We start from the raw sequence: 19942 nt of genomic DNA on the forward strand, positions 1-19942 counted from the left end.
TTGCCTGTTGCTGGGTATTTAGGAAGTAACTATCTGAAATACTTAGTGCAGGGCCAATATGCTCTTTATTGCAAAATTACACTAAAGTGGCAGATGTACTCAGTCTTCTCCCCTCCTCTCGCATAGTCAGTTGTGGCACATGAGATGCCCAGTGAATGTTCTTTCATGAAAAGCCCGTTTCCTACCAGGATGAGATATTATCTGTTCTTTGATGTTGTCTTTATACTGCTAATGCAGCTTTAACATACAGTAGCTGTCCCATTTTCAAGGACTAGCTGTCACAAATACACCAAATTTACTGGGCCACAGGCCACAAATTCCCAGTTCCCTTTGAGCCAGTCATAATCAAAAGCTGAATTCCAGGCTGTGGTGAGGGCCAGGATGGAAATTCAGCATCAGCTAATTGTTGTGGAATTTTAATTAGCGACCAAAAGTTTGTTTTGCCAGCCATCTTTGCACATAATAACTATAATGGGGCTTTTGGGGCAGCATTTTTGTGATAAAAGTCTTTTTTTTTCTGCCAGCCTGAGATAAACTGCAGTGTCAATGGTAAAACCAGTAAAGTGGAAATAGGACCAAAAGTTACTAGGCTATTGGCCAAGGTTGAGCATGTGTTGCCCTGGTGTACCCCAGCAGGTCATGGTGTACCATCCCTATCCAGATCTGTGCAGGCTGGTGTGGAGGAGGGCACGCTGCTCCTTGTAATCTCAGACTGAGGTTGAGATTCTCATGCTGTAGCCCTGCTGTTTTTTTGTTGCTTGGCTAGGCATTAAAGAAATGTTGCAGGGGCCACAGAGACTCAAGCATTGTGCAGTATACTGCTATTGTACTTATCTTGTATCAGCTATAGGTTAACACATTTCAAACTCTGTTTCAGAAAAGGGAAAACACACCTTTTCAGACTTCTTGGTTAACAAATGTTTGCTTTATGATCCTTCTTTCAATGAAGGTTTAACACGTCAGACACCTATTTGGTTTTCCTGTATAAGGGTGAATACTGTTTTCTGCATTAACTATTGAACTAGACATTATAAAGTGCAATGCTTAGTTGGCTGGATTTCTCTGTGCACCTATTAAGTATTGCTTCGGGACTCGACCAGATTCAGATGCTATTTATTTAACACTTTGGGGCATGCTTTGCTTTGTGTTGCATGTGATTTGATTGCTTTGGTACAGTTAATTAATCTTAAATATAAACTTCAGAGGCGTTTGTGGTCTTTTCATGACTTTGAAGTAAGTGTGGTGATTGGATGCTGATTCTCAGACTTATTGCAACTCTGGGCTTCCCTCAGAGTTTCAGTGGGGGTTTGTCTCTGTTGACTGTGTGTTGGGGGAAAGCTGCAAAAGTATTTTGCTTTGTTAAAAATCAGAGACAATCGCTTTGGTTTCGAGGAATTAAATTTAATCTCTGGAACTTGTGTTACTCTAATGTGCAGAAAAGTAGCTGGATGTTGTATCCTGCCACCACCTCCCACAACCACACACAGCCTCCTCCTCCACACACAACCAAAGACTATTTCTTCTTACACTTGAATATGATTGTATGTTTCGATGTAAACTTTTTAGTGACCCACACAGTCCTGAAATTTAAAAAAAGATGACCGCTAGTGCACTCCAGAGGATGCTGCTGGTCCAACATGGCCCGTTGTTGGCTCTGCAAACATAGATTTTCAAAATATGTTGTGATTAGCCACCTGCTAAACTGAGAATGGGTCTGATGTCTTTAGCCAAGCCTTAACAAGTCCCTATCCTCTGTTTTTTGACAATAGTTGACTGTAAATGTCATTATATGAACATTTACAGGGTTAAAAGACTATATGAAAACCTTTGCTAAAAATATACAGCAGGCCTATATCTCAGCATTTCATTCATTTCTGTGACGAAAACGACATAAAATAGTTATTTTTTAAGTTTAGATACTATTTAAGATATTCATTTAAAAAAAAAAATTCACAGAATAAGAGTATGGTGAAGAGCTGAACGCAGGCTATATTGACAGAGCCTTCGCTTTCTGCTAAACAGCCTTGTTCTGCCTCAGAAAAGTATGCAATTACAAACCAAAAAGCTCATAGAACAATTGCCAAGTGTCAGGGCGGAGAAACAATGGTTATTAAAAATAAAGAATATGCATAATACAGACAAATAAATGCATAAAAAGTTCCTAACATATTAGGAAAACTCATCTCTTGTGTCATATTTAAAGGAAATAATCTGCTCAGTATTCATCCAAATTGCTCTGTTTACACAAACTTCTTGCAGTTATTGCGTTCCCTGCCTGGGTTAATTGTACAGTTTATCAGTTTTTCTGTATTGTTATTCACTGAATATAATGTGAAATGTCCATAAAATATGTCACTTAGTCAGGGGTCATCAGTTTACTCAAAAATAGAAAAGGGATCCCTCAAGGCAAAAGGTTAGGAACCACAGCTCTAAACTATAGAGGCTTTGTGCAGCCTGAAGTATATTTTCTGATCAACAGTCCAAGGTCTAGATTTACTCTATTAGCATGTGTTCACATCGGTACGTAGTTGGTGTTGACTGCGCTGTGGCTTTGAAGTATCAAAACACAACCATTTCCCTCTGCTTACTGTCCAGCATATCGTATTGTCTCAATAAAGGCTTCACATTCTGCATTATCAATTATGATAATGTTCTTAGTCTAAGCAGTCAGATGACGCCAGACAGTTGACTCCACTGTTGTTGGCTTTGGAGCTTGACATGATAAAAAATTATGTCTCCCATAATGCTTTAGGCTTCTCATGTGATCACTGCCTTCCCAGCTAGTTGCAAATGTATTTGAATGTACACTGTGTGAGCAGAAGCCTAGAATATGAGGTACGTAAAGAGCCTCATCCTCACTTCCTGTTGAATTACGACACAGATCAGCCACATGAGGACATGACTCTTGGTGAGCAGACATCCATATAGCATGCTACACACAATGTCTTAAGGGCAGAAATAAGGGCTGTTTCTCAGAGCTGAAGATGATGTCTTCAGATTGTTGTTTGGTCCCACCAACAGTCTCATACCCCAAGATAATTCATTTAAAATGATATATGACATATAAATGCAGCAATTGGTCATATTTTGTTGGGATAATCAAATGTTCTTATGCCTTAAGTTTTTGCAGTGCATACTTCATGTAAAATATAGTGCTGCTTGGTTTAGATACAGAACTATTAATAGCAAAATATTGGATATTGTGATTATTTTCCTTTCCTTTTCAAATTAAGATGTTAGTCAGCAGCCGATCATGTTGATAGTCACTGTCTGTGTGGCAGAGTTTGCTTATCGTGTTCCTAAATAGACTTTAGGGACTCAGAAGAAGTATTAACAAATTACATTTGACGCAGATCTCACTTGGTTCCGGCTGACTCATGCAGTGACTTTGGTTTTAATGTCTTGGAGAAAACTTTGCACTGAAGTGACTGGTAGCATTTTGGATGGAAAATCGGTTTATGTGTGGTTATAAAACTTTTAAGATACCAAAATCATTCATCATGTACTAAATTTAACACAGAATATTCAGTTTTGACTTGCATTGCATGTAGAATTTAAAGCTCCCAGCAGAAACGTTGTGCATTTATTCTGGCTCACTGTTCTGGAAAAAAGATATGATGGTAGACTAGGGGAACAAACTTGTCTTGCCTTTAAGCTGGCAGCTGAGGTACTAACAGCACCGAATTGAGGTCTGTTTGAAAGGGCCAGCCAGCAGGACAGGACGAGTGTGATGTTTTGTCGACTTGTTATGTGTGCAAACTAGGGCTGCCACGATTAGTCGACTAATCGATGACTTATCGACTATTAAAATAATCGGTGACTATTTTAGTAGTCGACTAATCGGTTTGAGTCATTTTTCATAGAAAAGTACTATTAAAGTACCCCAAAATACTCTTATTACAGCTTCTTACGTTCAGATATTGGCAGCTTTACACACTCTCCCGTGACAGTGAACTAAAATCCTTTGGCGTGAGTATGAAACAAGACATTAGATGACGTAATTTTGGGGTTTAGGCGAGACAGACCGACATTTTTCAACATTTTAACACATTTTTCGATGAAATGATTAGTCGACTAATCGAAGAAATAATCGACAGATTAGTCGACAATGAAAATAATCGTTAGTGGCAGCCCTAGTGCAAACTGCTGCCAGGAGATTTAAAAAGCAGCTATCAGCAGTTAGCAGCTAACTCAAAGAACAAGAACTGCAACCAAAAATGTCGGCTAATTGAAAAAGCATTCAGTGCATTTGCATACATGCAGTAGTTGAGCTAAGCCCATAGCTCGGCTGATCAGTCAAGTCGGACTTCTTGTCTTGTCTGAGTGTACATGCCGAAGAGAAAATAGAATTTCTGACCAAGTACGTCTGACTGCGCCTCGATAGGCGGCGCTGTGTCCTTTTTAATATAGCGCGTATTGAACTACTTCCGGTTCACTGAAGAGGAACCTAACGAGGAATGAAGATGGCGGAGATGGATGTTGCTGTGGCTCTGTATGTTTCATACATGCTTTGTGTGTTAATTATATTACAAATGCGGTCTACCATGACTCTTTTGGTTGCCGTGTTGTCTAAAGGAAGACGCCGCCGCTGTATGATCCAGATGACTGCACTGCTATACTGAACTGCTGCTACGTCATCTCCTTCTTCTTCCGGATGAAAGCCAACGAAAGAAAAAGTGGTGCATGCGCAGGACGCTGAGTCCGACTCCAGTTGGACTAAGTGGATACATGCAGCAATAGTTCGATTTTCAATCGAATTATCTAGGTGTGTCAGTCGAACTAAGGATAGTCCAATTTCAGTCGAACTAAGCTGTTCACATGCCTTTAAAAGTCCAGTTTCAGTCGGACTAAGCCAATGATTCGCTTTTCTCAAGCTGCATGTAAACGTATTGATTGAGGTTCGAGAGCACCTTTCCCTCGAGCAGAGGGCAAGATTAGCTGCCATGTAACAGGGTCGGCAAATAATTTTTATTGCCATGTTATTCCATTATTGTTGTGTTACAAACGCTGCTGACACATATGGCGTATGGCACACTAGAGGCTATAGCTGTTGTGTTACCCGTCATGCCCTTCGCACCTCTTTCTGGAACACTGGCATGCTATCTTAAATCATACTCTAAGGCAGCATTATGCTTGCGTTGTTTGGCTCTGTATAAAAAAGCAAAGCCATCATAATAAAAGTCTCTGTTGTGGCCCTATTGCTGGATCTTTGTGTTAAAACGGCTTAAGTAATATCTTGCCTTTGTAACAATGCATAGATGTCTTGCTCTATCGTGGCCCTGACATACTCCGAATAAGATTTACTTTTGTCCATCTGTGAAGTTTGGATTATTTTCTGGAGTTGATGAATGGGCTTTGCCTGTCAGCTTGACAATTTTGTGATGTGTAAAACTGGGAGAACAAGTGTCAATAAATAATCCACCACTCCCAAGAGAAATAGAGCGGAGCCCTCTCTCTATTGTCTGATCTCCCCTTCTCTCAACATTTCACTCTCTCTCCCCGCTGGGGGAAAATGTGGAAATTATAAGTTATTATAAGTTCATTTCCTGCAAATTCCTGCAAATTCCTCCTTGAAGCATTTGTGGAACGTTTTGTACTGAGTGTTCTTGTACTAAGAGACGTGACAAACAATTATCCCCAAGGCATTAAAGTATTACATTCTCTTATACAGTCAGAAGTTTTTAAAATATAAACAATGTATTTCACAATTAAGTGTCAGTCATATGCAAAAATAATGGCAGAAATTTGGTCTATAGGTGTGAAGTTTGAGTTGGAAAGTGAAGCAAACAAATGGGATGTGTTTCACCAATAGGTGTGTGTGGGAGTACTGTAGGTTTTATTTTCTCAGATTGTATAACCTGATATGCACTTAGAAATAGTCAGTATGATGGTCTGACCTATTTGTATGTCTGCTCTTAGACTGCAGCCTAACATACCGCCAGTGAGCATGCTTACCTGCTCAAAACAAGTTCTTGTATGTAAAAACCTACTTGGCAATAACCTGGCAAAAAAAACCTACTGCCTTGATGTACACTGCCCAGTGCCTTGGTGTTCAAAGAAAATGAGAAAAAGCATAAATGTTCCAGTTTTAGATTAATATATCACATTAATGTGTCTGTTCCTGAGTTGATTGTTGTGTTATTGCAGTTCTTGTGGAAAGAAGAATATTCCTTATAGGCTAGTGTTATGTTTTCTGTAGTGCAGAGTCCTCAAATTTTGTGCACAATCCCTGGTGAGAGGAGTGTCAGTCAACTGTTGGGCAGAGTTTGGAAAGCCTCTTTTCATTTTCAGTGAACAGAAAATGTTTTTAGTCTTTAACCAATGGATGCAACTGCAAAATGCTGCTGAACCGGAATAAAAGGACCGATATTTAAACACAATGCAGCTCTTTATTAAGGTTTTTAACAATTTAATCAAATAGTTCTCATTTCCTTAAACTGTATTCTGTCAGATAATGCTTAATTTGGCTCTATTATAAATATATATACATATTGAAATGCGACACCATCAAAAGTTGTCAAACAGAGCTGTGAAGTTCATGACTTGTAGAAACCAACAATGTTCTAAGACATACTATCATTCTTGCTTGTCTGTTACCACCATCATTAAAGGGTTTCTAATTTAGTGCTATACTGCAACTTTATAAACATGCACCCATTCCAACTTTCCTCTCGTCTTTTTCTGATTCCAGACGTTTTGTCCCTGAGTCATGGCGGACAGGAGAGCGGAGAAGTCATGTGAAGAAGCCAGCAGATCGTTAGTCAGGCGGGAGTACGAGGCGGCAGTCAGCCACAGCACGGACGCCCTGGTGGTCCTTGCACCCCAAGCCCCATCATCTGGTGCCCCTGTCCCGCCAAGCCCTCCAGCCCTTGTCGCTGCCGCCGGACCCCTCCGCAGCCGTGCCCTGCTCTACCGCATTGCTGCCTTCTTGCAGCTGGTGAGGACAGTGGCTATCTAAGCATTGTTGCTGCCCTAGCAACCATCTAAGATGATCATTATTTCTCTCAGTCCCTGTTGCTAAGTGGCCCTCAAAGGAAGGGATACCTTTGTTTGAGAATCTTAAAAAAATCATAATTGTGAGACAGAACTCTGAAAGGTCATATCACCAAATAGAATATAATTTTTTCCTGTTCCTGAATTAACACATTATGCTAAAATGACGTCGGCTGCTCACTGTGCTTTTAAATCCACTGTAATCACTTCGTAAATTACCATGAAGAGAATGTTAGAAATGAGAACAATAAACCCTACTTTCGTCCTCCATGCTGCTGTTTTGTTATCTTCCCAGAGCACTAAAATTACACCAGTTACTTAAGCCCTAAGATTATGGAAACTTCTTAAGTCTATAATGATAGTGTGAGGGACTCCACTGTGAAGCAAAGATAGCCATTCTTGGAGCTTATGTGAAGTTCTGACCCTCGAACACAAAGTAGCCCCATTTGTTATGGTTACACTTCTTTTTTTTTCTCTCCCTCTGTCAACAGAAAAACTATGATGAAGCAGATGAAGACTGTAAACATGGTGAGTAGCAATTCAAATTGGAACCATCTGCTGATATTGTGTACAGTAGTTAGTTTTTTACCTAGTGGCAGACAGTGTGTGTACGTCTGCCAGGGTCAGGGATGAACCAAGTTCTGGCATGCCTTGGTCTCAGTGTAGCTGAGGAAATCTTGAATTTGGGCTCGTTTCTTTCCTTGATTTTTTTTTACTGCCTATTGGGTTGATGTCATAGCTTCATTACTACAGTGTTCTAGAGAAAATAATGTATTACATTCATTGAAAGAAACCTAACAGAATGTACTGAATGCCATCTCTCCCTACCTGTTCCCCGTGTATTCTTCATCCTGTCCCAGTCCTGGCAGAAGAGATTGCCAGGGGAGATGGTTCGCTTCAGGCCAGCTTGCGCTCCATGCTGTTGGATGGCAGCCTGCAGGAGGTGGCCAGCATCCTCTCTAAAGCCTTGTATGGAGAGCCAATGGTATGATTAATGGACAATGTATACCATGTATGCATACAGACATAGCATACATATTGACTGTAAATAGACTGTAATAGGCTTAAATATTACGTCTGTTGTGGTCACATTGTTGTTCAAAAACAGAAGGAAAACCTTTGTAGTGCATAAACATGACTGAGGGCACATTCACACCAGGATAGTCCGGGGGACTCCCTTCGATTGGGCGGGGAATGCCAAACAAATTTCACACCTTCATTTGGTTCGTTTCACTTTCACACTGCACTTTTTAAAGTGGACCAAACCGCCTTGACAACGCCACGCAGTTACAACAGCTGCTCTTCTTTTTCTGGCAGTATTGCCCGAAATGACCACTGACCAGGAAGAAAAAAAGCATGAGGAGGAAGAAAAAAAGCATGAGGAAGAAGAAAACCCGGCTCATCGATTGGCAGGGACCGAATATGGAAATCCATCCCCTTCAGTCGTGGACCTTAGTATATTGCTGTCGCAGTTCTTTTTTTAACCTTGACGTGATACTGATCCGCTGACCGATTAAATCTGCATGCCGCGATCCTCTCGCTAAAAAATTTAAAAACTGTTTCTCCTGGTTCGGGCTGTTGGCATTGTTTTTTTTTTTTTTACCCAAAATTCCTCCCTTTATTTCACTTCCTCTCTTTGGTCCCCTGGAGAGTCCGCTTGCATTTCCCACCGTAAGCGAATCACACCAGGGTTCACTTGCAAGTCAACCGAGACCCCCAGTTTTCAAGCGGACCAGATTGTGCTTGTTTGGTCCGCACCAAAGTTCGAATGAGCGTTCACACCCCTCCAAACGAAACTGAACTATCCGTGGATGCAGACCAGGGTTTGTTTAAAGGGGACCAAATATAGCGCCAGTGTGAATGCGTCCTGACTCTCATAGTGAATGATTAAGGTAGTCATGGTGGTTTTGTCAAATAGGCCACACATAGAACAAACATGTAGCCTATAAAAAAATAATTGGATGAGTCTGAAAACTGTTTCTAAATAGTTTATGTTCCACAGCTGACTGAATTAGTATTGATAAAAAGTTGATGTCCTCCAAGGCCTACTTCTGGACTAACAAAGGACCACATGAGCATAAATGTCTGCAATGAAGTGAGCTGTAGTGCTCTGCCTATAAAAATGTTACTTTGTGTATAGAGAGGGTCACTTTTTCTATGTTTCCACTTTTCCTCCCGTCTGACTTCTCCCTGCCTTTGCTAATCCTAACCACTGTCTTCATACATCAACATGCATTTTGCTGCCAAGGTGCCTCCCCCAGCTCCACTCCTCTCCTGTTTGCAACCACTTCCTGCCCACTTCAGCACACACACGCGCACACAGACACGTACACAGACACAAGCACGTATTCAAAGGTTGAGCTTGGCCCCAAGGTCATCCAACATTTTATGCAAGTGGGGACAATCCTGTTTGCTAGGCGGGTTTCTCTGTCCTTCTGTTTCTTTTAGAGTCACACAAAAACAAACATTTTTCTGATGTAGCTTGGACTGATTATCTTTCCTCCTTTGACTGCTTTCCTCCTTTTTTACTCCCACTTTTTCACACGTCATTGTAAGCCTCCCATTCTGGCCTTAACTCAACCTCCCTTTCTTTGTATTTTAATGTCAACCCAGCTGTAAAGATAAAGTGCAGTTAGTTTTTTTAGTTCGGTGTATTTTCACACTAAAAGTGGATAAAACTATTCTGTGAAACCACTGACTTCTCTCATGCACAGGAGTAAGAGTATTTGAGATTTAGAATGGGGACACTAGAGGAGGCATACAGCTATTCTTTTCTTATTTGTTTGCCTCTTCTTCTTGACCCTGGGTGGTGCTGGCACTCCACACTGTGGAGTTGAGCTGTCCTGTGGAGTGTCATACAAGTGTGGTGTCATTTGATCCACAGCTATTAGGATGTAGCTAACTGCCAACTGTTTTCCTTAGATCTCATTCAATCAGTGAGCGACACTTCATTTAAATTTTCATTTCTTTTTTTTAAAGCTTGTTCTGAATGTATTAGGTTACTCAAATCAGGTTCCTGTATATGGATTTAAAAACCAGACTAGAGAAGCTTTGTTTGGAGCTGACACAGTTGTGCTCATTTAGAGTAGGGGCAGCGATAATGTTGCTTAAAATATAATATCCGTAAGTGTAAAAATCAAAAACAGGACAGCCACTCAGCTGGGACTGAACATTTTTATTGACACACCTTTGCTGCATATTTGAATGCTTTATCAAAGCATCATCCAGATCTGCCTTCAGAAGACTGACAGGAGAAATGAGCATCTTTATTTTGGCCTTCTGTTAATCAAATCCTTTTAAGAAAAATCCATTGGTATCAATTTTGATTCTTAAAAGTTCCTACAGTAGAAGATGCCTTAATAATCTCCACAAGACCCTGAAGATTCAGCATATGTCACAGGATTCTGGCATCAGGTACAGTTAGTGGCAGGATATTGAGGTGACAAAATTTTAAGAGCAACATAAAAATTGCAAGCACTTCATCTAGATAATGCATGAGGTTAGAAGTTTATGTCACTTGTGTCAAATATTCACACTTGTGTAAAGCAACTTTTAAATATTAGGATGGTGATAGATTAAAATCTTGCCAGTAGCAATCTGGAAATGACATGATGAATATGATTACACCAAACATCTGCCAGCGTATTCCAAAGCAGTGAGTTTATAGTTCATAAACATGTGCTGAAAGGCCTGATTGCAGCATGTTCTTGTAATGATGATATTTTTCTGCTTGCTTTCACAGAATGGCATTGTCGCAAAAGACCTTACCAGATTAAAAATGCTCTTGTCAGAGATAGAGGTGAGTATCTCTGGTTGCAGGGCTGCAAACCTGTTGTGCCTTCCTGCCTCCTTTGTTCATGCCTTTTGGTGCTCGCTGGTTTTACAGACGATGGTTTAATGCTTGCAGGCGAGAGTCATAAAGATGACTAATGGCCTGATTCCAGTGCTAACTTAATTATTTTGTGCTCCCCTGCCTAGCTTGTAGCTGTTGTGGATTTATTAGTCATTTGTCTGTAATAAGTCCAGTGGTCCAACTGCTTGCATGGCTATGTTAGTAGTCCACATAATAATCTTTCTGTCCCCACCTCCACCCACCCTGCCCCATCTTTGTCTCTGTCAGGCTATAAATAGGGAGATGGCACCAGAATACACAGATGACCAGGAGGAAGGTGAGCAGATCTGTTGCATGCTTCCCTCAACTTGAAAAGAAGGAATGATGATGTGCTTGGTACCAAACATTCACACATGTTGAAGCACAGTAGATATTATTTAGGCTTAGAAAGTATTTACTCAGCCAGTTGGCAGCTTGGCAGCACATCCTAAACCGGTTACAAGCTGGCTGAATCTCATGATGTTTTTGAAGGCTTTGGCTTAGTGTCATATTGACCACTTGGCTGTGTGTGTTTGCAGAGGTCCAAGATGGCTGGCAGTTCCGGCCTCCTCCCCGAGGAGTCACCAGCAGTGAGGAGTACACCCTCTGTAAAAGGTAATGCAGACTGGTTGGTAATTTTCACAAAGGTGTGAGTGATGAGGAATTTATCTCTCATCCAGAATATTGCTGAGAAAGACAGGCTTTTGATTGTAAAGTGACTAATAAAGCTTTTAGGAAGTCATTATGTTATTCATTTACCTCAAAGGCTATAAAAGTGTGATTCACGGTGCCATTAATTAAGATTTTATCACACTTCACTTTTATATAAAATATAAATATAATATTTTAAATATTAGTGTACATCCTGGATATTTGTGCAGAAGGATGCCAACGAATCCGATGAGCCTTAAGGCCTTTGCACACTAAGTCCTTATTTTTTGTATGCATTTTTTAAACCACATAAACCTCGCACATTGACTCTGCTGCATTTTAATGTTCTAATTGTTGCTAGAAATCTCAATATAAGATGAAATGGAGTCGTTAGGCGAGGTGAGGTGAGGATGACTCTGTGGTCCTCTCACTTCTTTAAAGTTTTGGAGAGTTTTGCCTGCTAAAAAAGAAGCAACAGCATTATCCCGATCATTTCCAGGGCTATTTCAGGATGTCAGGTTTAGTTTGATGCGCTACTGGCAACACTGAAATCATACATTAAAAGTAAGACCATCAATTTCTGTAATCCATTTGATCCTGAACAACGGTTAGCGGTAGGTTTAGGTAGGGACACACACACACACACACACACACACACACACACACACACACACAGATGAATGCAGAAAATTGAACAACAATTCTGAACACTTGAATGACGAACGAAAGATTCAAAATAGGTGTGTAATGTAATTGACACACCATGTGGTTAAGTTTATTTTGAAACGTGTGATAATTTTTGATGAAAAGGCCTTTAGACGTGGTCTTGTGAGTTTGAGTTGTCTGCCAAAGGCCTTACAGTAGTATATGTCCCACTGCAGCACTGCAGTTAGACAGTTGTATTGGTCTGCTGCTATTTCAAGCTTATATTTGCCTTTTATTGAATATCGTATGTCCACAAGTCTGCTAGGGACTGCCGACATATCAGGAATTGTAAAACTTTTAGTTTGTGATTGTGTTGAATGCAGTTTCAAAGGATTTTTGGCCCTGATAAGACACCAATTGTTTGGATTAAAAAGACATGAATATAGTTCTGACAGTGTGTGTATGTACATCATCAGATTGCTAATTTTGTCTGAATAACAGTTTCTAAATTTACCAAAATTTACCATAATATGCAACAAAGCAATGCAGCAAATTCCTCACACTGGGAAAGCTGTAACTACCAAATGTTTGGTATTCTTGGTGATTTCATGACGTAACACAATTAGATGAAATGATAGGGATCATTTTTGGTTGTTGTTGAGTAAATGATTAATGGACTGCTTGTTTTAGCACCAGTTCAGCACACATTTGGTCTTTACACTAGGTACTTGGAGCAGGGCCTGTGTCGGTACGGGGCCCAGTGTACATCAGCCCACTCTCAGGAGGAGCTGATGGAATGGCAGAAGCGCTATGCGTCACGCCTCATCCGGCTCAAACAGCAGCAGGAGAGCAAACACTTCACCGAGAACTACATGGAGACCCTGATAGAGAAGTGGATGAATTCCCTTTCCCCAGAGAAAGTGGTGAGTGCATGCAAGCTCAAAAGTGGATAAAAAAAACATACAAAATTTCATGCCAAAGTGAGAGTTAACCTCTTAGAAGAACCATCCAAACTCAAACTTGTGTTTGGTACTGTGCTGGAATTTTGTTAGAATCCACTCCGAGCCTTCATAACCCCCTCACCTTGTAAATCTAGAGGGGAGCAGTACCAACACACTTGTACAACCCAGCAAATAGCTTTTGTATGCACACACCAAACATCGACTAATCTAGCTGAGTTGTATATTTTAGATTTACCAGATTAGTTATTCATGTGCTCATCTGTTAAGGTTACACTAAGATATACAACCTTTTGTTCATCCCTGTTTGCGTATCATCATTTTATAACTAAAAGTGACAGTTTACCCCCCAGTATCAAAAATACATATTTGTCCTCTTACCTGCAGTGCTATTTATCAGTTTAGATTATTTGATATGAGTGGCCGAGTGTTGGAGATAACGGCCGTAGAGTTGTCTGCCTTCTCTGAATATAATGGTACTAGATGTATTTTCTTGCTGCTTAGAGCACCACAAGCCGAGTGAAATCTAGTTCCATTATATTTGATAAAAGGCAGGAGGAGACACATTCATAAGCCTTTATAAAACGAATAAGTCACATAGCTGGCTCTCCACTGTTATGATACATACAGAATGTGATACAGGTGAAAGTTATCAGAGGTTACATTCAGTTATATTATGTGCAGCAGTGAATAGTGGACGAGTTCTTGTAATAGATTTCTGAGTGCATCTTCAGTCTAACCATGTGTTTGTTTTTTCTAGCTAAGTGACTACTTAGAAGGAGTGAATGTAGAAACCAGCTCCAGCCTCTCTGTTACCGTCACCACCAAAAAGTCCTCCCACTCCTGGACCTTCTCCTTGTTGTGCAAGGTAGGATGAAATGTTGAATACTAGGGTACATATTGAGATGTTTTCTTTGTCTAACCAGGTCACTAAAGGCAGTATTCTGTATTGCACACCTGCTGTTGCTAGTTGGTTGTAATCATATTTTGATCATGTGAATGTTCTGATTTTCTTTCCATCTCTGTCTCCTTGACTAGCCGGCTAGAAAGCTGTACCGCATCGCCCTGCTCTATGATGCCCACCGACCACACTTCTTCCTCACAGGGGTGTCAGCTGGGGAGCGGCTGCAGGCCCTCCCCAAAGGCTGCCAAGAGTGGACTCCGGGAGAGGAAACAGGAGGTACGTCCTGTTCAAAGTCGCTACAGATCCCAGACAGGGCTGTTTTTTTGTTTTTCTTTGGTGTTAAGTGATGTATTGGCCCTATCTTGCACTGGTCTAAAGTTTTAACTGAAAATGTCTGACATTCACAGGCAAGTGCATATTTCAATTTGTGTTGTCTTTTTGTTTCCTTTCATCTTTCCTTAATGTTTAAGTTAAGTCTCTCTTTTGTTTTGTCCGTACAAGATTGCAAGTTTAAATGCATTTAACCTAAACTTTTCTGTTCTGACAGTGGCAGCAGACAACGGCCTTGACCACTGTATCTACAAGGTGGCAGTGGGCTTCAGCACAGAAATCTTTGGTACCTTCCGGCAGACCGTTGTTTTTGACTTCGGCTCAGAACCTGTGCTGATGCAACGGATCATGGTGGATGCTGCCTCCATTGAAGGTATGCTAAGAGCAAGATGGTCATCCAGAGGGCTTTGAAAGGTTTTGTCAGTGTATATAAAACGATTTTAGGGAGTGACTGTTGTGACACGACTGTTTTAACTTAAAAACATAATCTATTCAGACATCCATTGCACAGTATATCAAACACAGTATCACATCAGTGTCAAGTTGTAGATTATTTAATCATGTTTGGACATGAAGTATGTAAAGGTAGTTTTGTTCTGGATGCACACGCAATGAACTCAAATGTTCGCCTTATGGACAATAAACTCTATTTATCTATCCTTGTTTTCAGACCTGGAACACCTGATGGCAGCCAGGCAGCAGCTCTTGATCACTGCAAAGCGCTGGGACTCGTCCTGTAAGACCATCGTAGAGTTCTCTCCCAATGAAACAATGGCAGATTTGGAGCGCAGCCTCCTCGCCCGCTATCAGATCCCTCTGTCGGCCGACCAGCTCTTCACCCAGTCAGTCCTGGACAAGACTCTGACCAAAGACAACTACCAGGCCCGACTGCATGACCTGCTCTACATAGAAGAGATTGCACAATATAAGGAAGTTAGCAAGTGAGTATACATGTTTTCATGGTTTCCTCTTTTTGGAATAGTAAAACAGATTTTCCATAACTGTGCCTCATAAAGCCTGAACAACACTCATTGATATTTGAGAAATTAAAAACATATACTAACAACATATAAAGAAAATATTAGCATGAAATGTAACTAGATATGATCTTGTATAGTGGTGTCAATGCTTTATGGCAAAAAATGATTGATTTGTAATGCCTTTGGTTGAGGAAGCACGTGGAATTTTCAAATCTACTGTGATTGTGCTGCGCCTCAAGAAGAAACTAAATGTACAATCACATCTGATATGTGCGTATCTGCATATGTCTTATATTACAGCTAATTTCAAATTTCAAATTTTTGAGGCGCTGACAGCAAGAACTAATGCAAACTACTGACATTTTGGAGCTTTGAGTTGAAACTACTACAAAAGAATATTCCATGAAATATAGCTTGGAAATTTAAAGTGCATAAATGAAAAAGAAAAATATGACAGAAAACTCACACTGAATATAAAAAATGTATATATTTGTTTAAATTAAATTAATTATAGCTTGACAAAATGTTGTGCTTGTTTTACCTTACTTGACACCACAATAGTGTAATGTATTAATTTGTTTTATTTATTGATTGCTTATTTGTAATCTGACCACTCAGAATACATAGTCATTGTTACAGTACATATACCTCTATGGACCTTGTCTGAGGCTGAGCGGTGTAAATATTTAGTGTTACGAGATGTCGACCTACCACAAGGTGTCAGACTTGACCTTCTTTGTGAATTTGCGAGTATGAGAGAGAGTATGCATCTCACACACAGCTTGACTCACAGTTACAGTGCCATCTTATTAACGTGTCTAAGGCAGTCTTTGGAGGTGGATGAGGAAAATAGTGTTTTCTTCTTCTAGAATGGACACAGCTTTTTTGTTTCAATTCCTTACCTGCTACTCCACTGGTTTAACTAAGTGATGCAGGCGAAAGCACAGTAAATGCTTAATCCCACATTCGGTGATACTAGTGTAGTGAAGCCTCCCCCACCACTTTAAATGTCTCAGCTTTAAATATTAGTTTGATCTTGTCTAATGACTCACCGTGCCATTTGACTTGGTAAGGAATGGAACCAACCTGCAGTCGAAAATCTCTGCCGCATTTCCAATGTGCATATGGATGATCTCTCTGTCTATTAAACCATCCATGTTCTGGCAGGTTCTAATGCTTTTCAGGGCTTACTGAGCTAAGCACGGATTCCCTCCATGGGATCTGCGCCATGGAGGGGCTCCTACAGTTGTTACATGTTAACTGCAGTCGCTTCACGTCACAGTATGCGACATTTAAAACATTAATTTAGCAGCAAACCACTATTTGCCATGTAAAGATATAGTGGCATAGTGGTGTCCTCAGTAGAGAATAAAGTCATGCTACCTCTATGTGTGTTGTAATCCAAGCTTCTCTGTTCTTTGTTGTGGTAGACAGTCTGGCCACACATGCATATTAGTGCACTGGAGTATCCCACTGGCTAACTAAATGTGGCCACTCTGCACTGAGCTCATACGATGGTTACTGCTGATAAGTGTCCCAACCCATGGTAGTGGGATGCCCTCTAGTTTCCCCCTGGTTAACACATTACCTCTGTCTGCGCTGCTGCTGTTATTAGCTCCATTAGTTCATGGAGTTAGCATCGTTACCTAATAGGTGCCGCAGTGTCGCATACAGCTTTTTTTATTGCAACCCATAACTTCAAAATGTCTCTATTAGGGCATCCCTCTGAATTCTCTCACACCAGATTTATTTCTAGTTTGATAAATGTATCAGGAGGTCATGAATATGGAGTGAGTCATGGAGAACCCAGACTGTCTTGCTGTCTGTTTTTGTCTGAATGTTTCCCGCTTTGAGAGAATAGCCAGAACGCCGATGCAAAACCAAAACAAGAGACCCCAAGAGTCCCTTTGGTTGTGAAACTCCATTGGTTTGCAAATACAGAATGTGTTAACTTATCTGCATATGTCAATCATCCATCAGACTTCATCACCAATATTGCATCCTATTTCATCACTTGAAATCCAGCAGAGACCAGAGAGGCAATTTAATACAGTCTGGAACCAAAAGGACCCAAAAGTGCTTAAATCTTCCACTCAGTGTGTGCATGGATGAGCTTTGTGCAAATGTTTTTTTTTTCTTCTTCTTCGAAGGACTGACATCAAAAAAGACATATTTTAGGTTTCCCACTGACAAGGTTTTATTTCAGTGACCTTACATTTTGAAGTCTTTGTAAGGCTTTTACAAAATGACAGTAATTTATTGTGTTTTCAACTTTCTGTCTCTGTCAAACTCTGTCTTTGTATTCTCAGTGGCAAATGCACCAACCTGCCAACAAGTGATGCCCAGTTTCAAAGTATTTTTCTCACTATCACCAACCCACGCTAACCATAAGTGTATAGCTGATGTTTAACGTGTGTGTTGCCGGTATCAGTGAATGTATGCAGGTCATTATGGTGCTACTGTGGTGGAATCAAAGCTCACAGAATGCTCAAATGCCTGAGGCATGCATGTATGATGCACTTGGAAATGTGGTCCGACTAAAAGATCTCAGCTAGCATACATTTTCAGTGGGTGTGTCTGGTGTTGGTATGGAGCTAGTATCATTCATGGCTAATCACATTGACTCCTCTTGTCCATTTGAAAGCAAGACTTTCACCACTTTGATGCACCAACCAGCTCCTCTTGAGAGAAAATGTATAATAGAGTGTGAATATTTAGCAACCTAAGTATGAATATGTGGCAAAAGGCTGAACTGCCTGAGAGCAGAATAGTTTCGGTGTTTAAATGTCTGCAGTGTGCCTCACTCACAGAAGAACATATGATGATATTGCTATTAGTTCGTTAAGAATCTACCACAAACATTATAGTGTTTGTTAAAGGCATGGGAGCATATAAAAATTTCATGCCACAATTATTTTGGTCAAAATGATTCACAATATTATCCCGATAATCTTCAAAATATGCTTTAATATTATTGGAGTGTGTGGAGTTTGCATGTTCTCCCCGTGTCAGCATGGGTTTTCGATGGGTGCTCCGGCTTCCTCCCACAGTCCAAAGACATGCAGGTTAACTGGTGACTCTACATTGGCTGTAGGTGTGAATGTGAGTGTCAATGGTTGTCTGTCTCTATGTGTCAGCCCTGTGATAGTCAGGTGACCTGTCCAGGGTGCACCCCACCTTTCGCCCAGTGTCAGCTGGGATAGGCTCCAGCCCCCCCTCAACCCTTAACAAGATGAGCACTTACGGAAAATGACTGAATGATTGATTGAATAATTGGAAGTGGCTCTTATACTATTGGAAATGGTATATCTTTCAGTATGAAATGTGCTGGCACTTGATAAAGATCTTTTGCATTTTTTGAGGTTGGTTCACATGCAGCCTGTTTTTGCAGAGTCGCTTTTATTATTGGTTACCCAGCAGTCTCTTGGGTGCTGCTAGACACAATATTCATGATTATCCCCATAATGGAAATTCACTACGACCAACTTATTGTGTTTTGCAGTCTGTGATAAAATCATATATCCTCCTATCCCTAGTTTGCTATAATTTTTAATATTGATTCATAAGTTCAAGCCAGAGAACTGACACAGCAAAATGATGTTTGTCCCCCCAGGTTCAACATCAAAGTGAATCTCCAGCTCGTCACCAGCTTCATGCTGACAGGCATTTCTGTTGGAGCCAAGTATGCCCAGAATGGACAGCTCTTTGCACGCTTCAAACTCACTGAAACACTTTCTGAGGTAACTGGATTGGTTGAGTTGACAGTTGCAATCAGCTTGCAATAAACCACATTGGTTTCTGCCTTCTCACTATTAACTTCTCATTGGTGGCACTTGGAGCCCAAAGGTGTCAGCCAGCGAGCTCTCCTGAACTGTACTTTTTTTTTCTCACTTTAGGACACATTGGCTGGACGGCTAGTGATGACCAAGGTAAATTCAGTCCTGCTGCTGCCGCTGAGCCGTGAGGGGGTTAGCAGCCAGCCGCCCCCTGGGGTCAAAGAGCGTGTTTACGAGGCTGTGATCGAGGAGAAGACCAAGGACTACATCTTCCTAAGGATCTGCAAGGACTGCTGTGAGGAGCTGGGGCTGCTGCCTGACAGAGAACTACAGGTATGTTCTGCACCGAGGGACAAGTAGACACTTCTGTACTGAAGCATAAGGTGTCCTTGTCTTGCTGTCACCACCAGATATCAGATAAGAGCGGTGGATTGACAGCAGTGGATAGGGCAGGTGAATTATCTCTTAACATATGCATTATTTTACACCCCAAGAGATTTTAGTTAGCATCCATCTCACGATTCTTTCTAGATATTTTGACCTTGAAAAACTTTTAGGTTTAAAGGTTCACATATTGATTAGCATTTTAACAAAAAGTTAAAAGGATAGAGAAGGGCCATCTTTTCAGGCATCTATGCAAGCATTGACTGCTCTGTGGTTTAGAGAAATTTCCCTTTATTGAACGTCTCTACCTTTGGCAGCCTCAGCTTGATATTTCTCTCCCCTCCAGCCCAAACATCAGCAGATGAAGCAAGACGTTGTGTTAACAGTTATCAAAACAACCCTCATCCTATCACTGTGGGAGCATAATCTGCTTATTCTTCTGCATACGC

General features: G+C 40.8%; 1 protein-coding gene across 1 annotated transcript in view; it reads left to right on the forward strand.

Annotated features, from left to right (window-relative positions):
- The window catches only part of helz (helicase with zinc finger), a 67501-nt gene that overhangs the window by 2697 nt on the left and 44862 nt on the right, over nt 1-19942 (forward strand). Inside the window, exons 2-14 of the mRNA XM_050043567.1 lie at nt 6692-6937; nt 7485-7521; nt 7854-7978; nt 10736-10792; nt 11114-11162; nt 11404-11479; nt 12885-13083; nt 13880-13987; nt 14158-14299; nt 14571-14726; nt 15024-15294; nt 18947-19073; nt 19230-19442. Of these exons, the coding sequence (XP_049899524.1) occupies nt 6710-6937; nt 7485-7521; nt 7854-7978; nt 10736-10792; nt 11114-11162; nt 11404-11479; nt 12885-13083; nt 13880-13987; nt 14158-14299; nt 14571-14726; nt 15024-15294; nt 18947-19073; nt 19230-19442 (1788 nt within the window). The 5' untranslated portion in view covers nt 6692-6709. The remainder of the gene's footprint in view (nt 1-6691; nt 6938-7484; nt 7522-7853; nt 7979-10735; nt 10793-11113; nt 11163-11403; nt 11480-12884; nt 13084-13879; nt 13988-14157; nt 14300-14570; nt 14727-15023; nt 15295-18946; nt 19074-19229; nt 19443-19942) is intronic.

Source organism: Epinephelus moara, chromosome 5, assembly GCF_006386435.1.
Source record: "Epinephelus moara isolate mb chromosome 5, YSFRI_EMoa_1.0, whole genome shotgun sequence".
NCBI lineage: Eukaryota > Metazoa > Chordata > Actinopteri > Perciformes > Serranidae > Epinephelus > Epinephelus moara.